The 7,879-nt window shown below is 36.1% G+C and overlaps 2 protein-coding genes across 2 annotated transcripts; both read right to left on the bottom strand.

Moving 5' to 3' along the window:
* Positions 1-558: 558 nt before the first annotated feature.
* LOC107648678 (protein IQ-DOMAIN 2) lies at positions 559-4,235 on the bottom strand. Its single transcript, XM_016352491.3, has 6 exons — positions 3,969-4,235; positions 3,356-3,460; positions 2,968-3,282; positions 2,138-2,359; positions 1,895-2,014; positions 559-1,631 (listed from the first exon to the last, which is right to left on the bottom strand). The coding sequence occupies exons 2-6, from the start codon at positions 3,425-3,427 to the stop codon at positions 924-926; spliced, it is 1,437 nt and encodes a 478-aa protein (XP_016207977.1). The 5' UTR covers positions 3,428-3,460; positions 3,969-4,235; the 3' UTR covers positions 559-923.
* A 685-nt stretch (positions 4,236-4,920) lies between these two features.
* LOC110263732 (uncharacterized) lies at positions 4,921-6,765 on the bottom strand. The gene is made up of 5 exons (XM_088490589.1): positions 5,988-6,765; positions 5,736-5,930; positions 5,541-5,636; positions 5,432-5,443; positions 4,921-5,069 (listed from the first exon to the last, which is right to left on the bottom strand). Exons 1-5 carry the CDS (start codon positions 6,763-6,765, stop codon positions 4,921-4,923), a joined length of 1,230 nt encoding a protein of 409 aa, XP_088346715.1.
* Positions 6,766-7,879: the final 1,114 nt, after the last annotated feature.

The following is a 7,879-nucleotide window of genomic DNA, read 5'->3' as shown; positions in this document are numbered from 1 at the left end:
TCCTTTTCAGTTTTTCTTTTACTTTTTCCTTTTTTGTTTAAAAGGTTCAAAAAGAAGTTGAGTCATCTAAACTCCCTTGGTGAGAATGGGCTAAGGAATAAATTCTGATACATATTTAACAATTATATAATATACTTTGTTTTCTAACACAACTACTAAACGCAAAAGATGAGGCCAATTAAATTGAAAAACGAGAGATTAGTTCTCAATAATATCTAATCGTATTCCTAATTATTCCCCTCGGTTTCTAACTTAATTGAGGCAAGAAGTATCAATGAGTTGGCAGCTCCCATCATAATCATAATACACTTCAACGGGTTGGAAGCATCCATTTCAACTACCCCTTCACAATAATACAAGTATCCCCAACCAACCCTTGCACCATAACAGATCATTAATAATGCTATTCATATTTACCAGATATTATTATTTGTTTAAGCCTTTTGTTTTGTATGTAATCTAATAATTCGTTGCATTGATGGGAAGTGTACCAAGAACTAATGCCGACAAGAATAGAATTGTAAGCTATAGTATAATTTGATCGTAGCATCAAATGAATGAGACAACAGAACAAAATGTACATTTTATATCACAATAAAAAGAAAAAAAATCAAGAACTTTAATAGAACGATGACACTCTTGTCCTTGATGGGTCTGTCATATGAACATCATGAATTCTTCCTTCCCCTAAGGGCAGCAAATAGTGAGAATGAAAATAATACATAAGAGATAAATTTAATGTGTAAAGAAACTTTCACCCCAAATCAATAGGTTTCAAGAAACGTTAGATACACATAATAATTAATTAGGATAAATAAACAAATGAAACACTCAATTCAAATAAACTTGTGTCTTATTTCTTCCCTGATGTTTCCAATCCTACCTTCAATGTCTTCAACAATCCTTTCACTTTAGCAGTATAATCAACTGGCCGCACCGTTGCTCACGGCGAATTCTGCATTTAAACTGCTTTCTATTATCTTCGGGGGACCTGAATGCCGCCGGGGTGGTCTGGCAGGTGAAGCCGGAAAAGAAAGACGCTTCTTTGCAGTCCCAAAGGAACCCTTATCTGTTTTCCCATTTTCCATGGTTAATGGACTTTGACTTTGTGTCCTGGACTTGGCTTTTGCAGATTGAGTTGGCACCATGTAACTTGGAACTGATGGAGAGCTGGCAAGGCTCTCATCATCCCTCACTGATGATCCGGCGATGGAGTGCCTCCGAAACCGGTCTGACTGTACACTGACCATGCTTTTGGAGTCATCTTCCAAAACCAAGCTGCCCTTTGGACTCCCCTTCTTCAGTTTCCTAGCAACTGCTGGAGAAGCCGGTGCCTTGGGAGGAGCCGAATGGGACTGGAAGCTAGGTGTGCCGGGATTTTGGCTGGCCGTTGGAGAGTGCGTTTCAGAATTTAGCTGGAAACGAGCAAATGATTTGCTGATTTCCCCAGCGGTAATGCTGCGGCTTGAGCTTTTTATGGATGAATGGTCGTTCAGCTCTTTATCCATCATGCCACGGCTCTCCCAAGGTCGAGCTGCCATCCATCGTTCCAGCCAACTCCAACCCCAGCTAGGATTGGTTGGATCCATGAACATGGGATTCATAGATTTAGATGAGCTCTTCCCGTTTTGCTGTCAAATCAAGATTTTAGCAAATATCAAACTCCGAACTTAATTTGTTTTAAAAATCAATAAACTTAAAACTCATTGATGTAACTTATATCACAGGCAAAGACTGTTATTCAGTCAAAATATATATTTCAGGTAGCCAAGTACCACCATTGATGACAGGAATCAACCAAAAATAGAATCGGATTATGCAAAAATGAGACGAGACAGCACATGTTTAAGGCTCTGAAGATAGTGAATCCAAAAGGAAAGGATCAATGCAAAACCTGATGAGTGAATGCATAAGCCAGTGCCCTTTCTCTTCTCATAGCAGCCTCATACTTGCCCAGTAACTTGGCTTCAATCTGTTCTTTCGATTGTAAGCTGTCATCCCATTCCTCGCCAATCTATTATGACAATTTGATAACAGTTAAAAAATTTTCCAAATACTATGTTAAAAATTTAAATAAATAAATGTTCTTATAAAAGAGCACACAATTAGAGATAATAAAGGAAATGAAAAAGCATACCCGCATGCTCTCGAGCTCTTTTGCATGCTTCTGCAAGAGCTGTCGCTGCAGAGCCTGATTCTCCTCTAACATTCTGATCCTCCGAGAACGAATCTGACCTTGCACACGAGCTAAAGTCTGCATAGAGCGAAGGGTACTTATCGCTTGGCGCTTAACAATGGGCCCTTCCATCAATGACTTCAATCTGACCAGTCCTCTTAAAGCCCGCAGTGCTCTTCTTGCCTAAAATGATTTCAAAACCAAACTTAGTTTGAAAGGTAATGCAGATAGTAACATATCCTTTTGGCAGCCATTATTTATTACCAAATTTACCATTGATGTCCTCAAAACTATATGCAATTAATATGCACAACCATAAAGAAATGTCCTTTTGTCTGGATTCAAGTATAAGAGTTTAAATTAGATCTACTTCTAAAGTAAAACTTCACCAGTAAACAAGAGATTGCCAGCCACATCATTTCTGTACCTAAAGACTAAATTACTCTCTCACCCCTTATTTCTGCATTTAATACTTGGAATTATTTATTATGAAAATGTTGTTAGCCACAGTAGCAACAGCTATATCATGAATAGTTAGTTCATTTTGTTCCCACCATATGATTTGAAGGTGGAGGCATGGAGCTGCACTAACTGATGTTCATGAGTTAAAGGGCCAAATGAAAACAAGGGAGTTCTGTGTTTTTTTTTTTTTAAAGTCATTCTCATCAAATGTTGAATTAAATGAACTGTGACATAGAGGGAGCTAAAGGGAAGAAAAATAAAAATAATTCTTCAAAAAAAGAACATATACAAGGAATAATTTGTGTTTAAATCAAAATTAAAATGCATACCAAGTATCCCCGAAAAGCCGTTTGAATCTTGATTGCTGCCACTTCTTCCTTTGGTTTGCCAGAGAACCGAGTAATCGTATGACTGGTAGTAGCAGCTTCAGCCCTAACCACTGGTGCCTGAACTGCAACAGCAGGAACAGGTTCCTCAACATCTGCAGCAGTTGCAACTTCAACAACACGATCATGACCGCTTTCAATTTCAAGATCAGCCAATTTAACATCTTCTGGTGGCAGAAGCGGTGGTGCTTTATCAGATTCCTGGTATGAGCCTGAACTCTGCAACTTCTGCTTCCCAAACCATTTCTTCTTTGATTTCTGCAGAGGAAGTTGGTTAATCTAAGAGAAGGGTATCAGAATAATTGAGATAAGTTATAAACATTATCCAAACCTCTTTCTTCTCCTTTGAGTCAGGACTCAGAGCTTTCTTCACAGAAGAAAACCAATTTCCTTTTCTCCCCATATTCTTGGGCTCTTGGCCTTCCTCAATTTGATCCTTTACACCCAAAAAACAAGGGCAAATTTTTAAGATCTCAAACCTCAAATTAAAAATAATTCATTTTTGAAGAGGAAGCAAATTCAATTACATTAAATGCCATTAAGATTAGGACTAACAAATTTGCTAATGAAAAGGAAGAGATCTCAAAAATTGTGTAACCCAATTTTGAAACAACAAGCTTCTGCAAGAGAAATTCATCATAATCCCTAGCTGTCTATGAATTCCGAATTATAGACCCCAAAAATGAAAGTAGAAAAAAAAGGTAAAATCATTACAATTCACAACGGAAAATGTTGAATCAGACAATAAAGCTACTGAATTATGCTTCCTTTTGTAATTTCCAGCACACTACAATGTAGATTTATCTACTAACACCACTTAGAATACCGCTTCTATTGAAAGCTGAAGTTGCTACAAATTCACATAAATTGCGAGGAATGAGAAAACAAAGAGAAAGATTGCAACTTGAGAGGATGTTGCAATGGCAATGAAGAAGATGTTTAACCTGAAGAGAAGAAACAGTGGTAGATCTCAAGTATCTGATTCGGACCCAGTTTCTCTCTCAAGAAAAAGATTGCAACTTGAGGATCACTTTTCGCACCAAACAGCAATTTCTCTCTCTTCTTCTTCTTCTTCTTCTTGTTGTTGCTGTTCCTCCCTGCAGAGAGGGAAAAATCAGATCTTGACAAATGCCAATAGAAGAGAAAAGAGGGAGCTTTGAATTATAATAAAGAGAACCAGCTGGTTTCTTTAGTGTTATGACCTTGCAACTGGGTTGGTCATGGTGGGTCCCCCAAATGTGTGTGTTGTGTTTTATTTATTTTACCTTTGCTTGTTTCGAAGCATCAAAATCGAAGTTAACGGTGTCTGTTACTAACTATCCATAATGACGATGATGATGTTCATGTGCTTGTTGCAGTAATTTTCACCTCCTCCTTTAACATAGTTTAACTGCTACTGTTGGAGTAGGGTTATTTATTGTTGGAAAAAATGTTTCTTTTACATTTATTAACATTTGTTTGAAGCTAACGGTTATAGCATGTACTTTATCAGCGGGTATCGAATCTGATTCAATCCGGTCAGATATAATTGTCAACTCGATTCGCTACGGGTAGAGTTGAGTATGAAACGGGTTTCAGTACGGGTTAAATAAAAGCATAGTTGTAAGAACCGGACCGGTAATCGAACCAATCAAATTACTAGTTTATTGGTTTATTGGTTCAACTGATAAACTGCTGGTTGAACCGATAAAACCGGTTTCACATGAATAAAAAATATAAAATATTAAAAATAGTCATAAACTTAATAAATTCAAAATACATATCGTTAGTTCTTTACCAACATTTTAAAAACAATTTCAAAGTCTAAATATAACTAATACAAAGATAAACATGAAAGTAGTTAGTACTAGTACATTAGTATCTTAATTAAACACAATATGGATAACAATTCATAAACTAAATCCAAGGAGTGATTTCGAAGTCGGCAAGTTGCTCTTCATCTGACAAATGTGGAGCTACATCCTGATTGGTTTCATTTTGATTTGCATTTTTCACAGAATTATTAGCTCCATCATCCTCCCGATCATCTTCCAAATCCAATTGATCTAGCATTATAGATAATGTTTCACAAATCAAGATAAAAAATAATATAAAACATGTTATAAGGCATACGAAAATCATAGTTGATCAAAATTCATAAATAAATAAAAGCATACCTAAATCATCTTAAGGTGATTGAAGAGACATATTTGCAAGATCATTTCGTAAAGCATCAATTTCTTCAAGAGTTAAAAATGGTAGTGAATCTTCCAGTATCCATTCCGAATGATCCTCAAATGCATCAAGACAAATTGGATCATAAACTTGGTTTCTCATTTGGTTCTTATGTTATCAATATATTTCGTTACTCATGTGATGATTAAGATTTTAAAATAATGCTTTCAACTTAAAACAATCAAGAAAGTACCTTTGTTGTAACCTTAAGTTGTAATGAACATAAACAAGATCATTAAGTTTTTGATGCTCTAACCGATTCCTCTTCTTTGAGTGAATATGTTCAAAAATACTCCAGTTACGCTCACAACCTGAAGAGCTACAAGTTTGGCTTAAAACACGAATAGCCAACTTTTGCAAATTTGGTGCTCCACAACCATAAGATTCCCACCATTGATCTTAACATAAAAAATAGATAAATAATTTATCACAATCATAAATATCACATAATAAATACATCACAATAGTAAAAGACCAAATTTATGAAGAAATTTCACCTGGCATAACAGTGGTTCGTTCACGTATTGCAGAGGGTCTTCCAAAATCTTTCTCAGCATTCTTAAAGATCCTCTTCTCACTTGTTAGCTTAGAATTCAATACAGGATCATCATAAGCATATTTCTCAATGACATCCAACAAGCCAGAAATCGTTTCTTTGTGCTTTTCAAATTCTCCAGCATTAAATCGAAAAGCTGGATTTAACCAATAACCAGCGGCATGAAGATTTTTCTTAAGTTGTGCATCTCAACGGGTATCCAAAATCTTCAAATAAGGATCAACAACCTTCTTTCTTTTCTGAAACCTCCTCACCATTTCTTCTCTAGCCTTATAAATAGCTTGATAAAGATAACCCATGGCAGGTCTGTCTTCACTATCCACAATACGTAAAACATGAACAAGTGGCGAGGTAAGCTTAACAATATCAGTGCATTGACTCCAAAATTTAGAATCCAAGACTTGATCCACAAATTTCTTAGCTTTGGCTTCTTTGGAGTAAGCTGAGCTTGTAAATTCTTTAGAAGTCACCATAGCTCTCAAAGGATCCTTTTGAGCTAAAATACTTTGCAAAGCAATGAAATTAGTAGCAAACCGAGTTGGAGCTGGACGAAGTATTTCCTGCCCATCTGTAAACTTTCTCATCAAGAACAGTGGAGAGCAATGATTATAGATATACTTAGTGATCAGTGAAGCTTGTGACATAGTTTGACTCACTTCTTGCAACTTCCCAATATCTTGAAACATCAGATTAACACAATGAGCTGCACAAGGGGACCAATACAATTTAGGAAACTCAGCCTCCAACAATCTTCCCGCAGCAACATAGTTTGCAGCATTGTCCGTTACAATATGCACAACATTCTCAAGACCAACAAACAATACAACATCCCTAAACAACTTAAACAAATTTTTAGCAATTTTTGAGATATTAGAAGCATCAGTTGACTTTAGAAAAACAGTTCCTTTAGGACAATAAACTAAAAAATTAATCAAAGTACGCCTACAACGATCAGTCCATCCATCGGCCATAATAGTGCATCAAGTTTGCTTCCAAATCTCACGATAACCATCAATCATTTTCCTCACATCATCAACTAATTTACTCAACAAATACCTACGGACTCTTGGATAACTTGGCCCTTTATACCCTGCACCCATGCTTGCAATAGCATCAATCATTGGCTGATAGTAAGCTGAATTAACTGCATTAAATGGAACAGAGGCATCCACTATCCATTTCGCAATAGCAATATCACACTTCTCCACAATTTTTTTGCTTTGAAGAACGCTTTTGATAGTTGGTTGAGCTCCGGGTGTTGTTGCCGATGGAAAATAGGATTGTAAACCTTTGACTTGTTTTCCTTTTCTAGAGATAGATGTTGGAACCCTGGATTTTTGTTGTTGTTGCATCTCATTACGTTCGATCTCGTCAAATTCTCTTTCAACATCATCACAAGCATTATAACTTTCGGCATATTGTTCTTGAGTTTTTCTTTTCTTACTTCGAAGCTCTTCAATACTTTCATGGAATTGGTGTCTCACTGCAGTTGGCACCTTTCGACAAGACTCAACATCTCCTCCTTTTCCAGCCAAATGAAGCTTAAACCGATGAATTCCTCCACCCCTAATAAGCTTCTCACAATATATGCATAGCAGAATTGTTTTTCCAGACTCCACAACTTGTTTACAATGATCCCATGCAGGATCATTTTTTGCTCTATTATTGTTTTTTTGGGTTCCGATTGATGCATCAGTAGTTGATCCTTGTTCTTGTGAAGATGGTGTTTCTGATGGTGTATTCGCAAAAGACATTCTAAAAGAATATGGAGTAGCAAAACCGCAAAATTATAAAACAATAACAATACTAAATTCCCTAGTTCCTATCCTATTCAGCAAGACAGCAACCTTAAATGCTTAAATAGTTAAATTCCCTATTCAGCAAGACAAATATATTCATATTTCATAGATTCAAATCAAGCATATAATTCAACAGTTTCATATTTCCAGTACAAATCAACAAAACAACAAATTTACAACTTACAAGTCAGCAAGGATATTCAGCTTAACAATTTCAATAAGCATATTCAACAGTTTCATATTTCAAGCTTTCAACAAGGATATTCAGCTTAACAATTTCAACAAG

This window comes from Arachis ipaensis, chromosome B6 (genome assembly GCF_059453495.1).
Source record: "Arachis ipaensis isolate K30076 ecotype BB chromosome B6, ASM5945349v1, whole genome shotgun sequence".
NCBI lineage: Eukaryota > Viridiplantae > Streptophyta > Magnoliopsida > Fabales > Fabaceae > Arachis > Arachis ipaensis.
The sequence above is the reverse complement of the archived record's forward strand: the minus strand, read 5'-3'. Positions and strand labels throughout refer to the sequence as shown.

Bases quoted from the DNA above. Each gene is read 5' to 3' on its own strand.
- LOC110263732 (XM_088490589.1), bottom strand. From the start codon at position 6,765: ATGGCCGATGGATGGACTGATCGTTGTAGGCGTACTTTGATTAATTTT. The intron at 5,931-5,987 runs GTTGAGATGCAC...GGTTAAATCCAG, and splicing joins TTTGAAGATTTTGGATACCC to CTTTTCGATTTAATGCTGGA. The intron at 5,637-5,735 runs GTGAAATTTCTT...TTTTATGTTAAG, and splicing joins ACGAACCACTGTTATGCCAG to ATCAATGGTGGGAATCTTAT.
- LOC107648678 (XM_016352491.3), bottom strand. From the start codon at position 3,427: ATGGGGAGAAAAGGAAATTGGTTTTCTTCTGTGAAGAAAGCTCTGAGT. The intron at 3,283-3,355 runs GTTTGGATAATG...CTTCCTCTGCAG, and splicing joins ACTCAAAGGAGAAGAAAGAG to AAATCAAAGAAGAAATGGTT. The intron at 1,632-1,894 runs GTTTTGCATTGA...TTGATTTGACAG, and splicing joins CTTATGCATTCACTCATCAG to CAAAACGGGAAGAGCTCATC.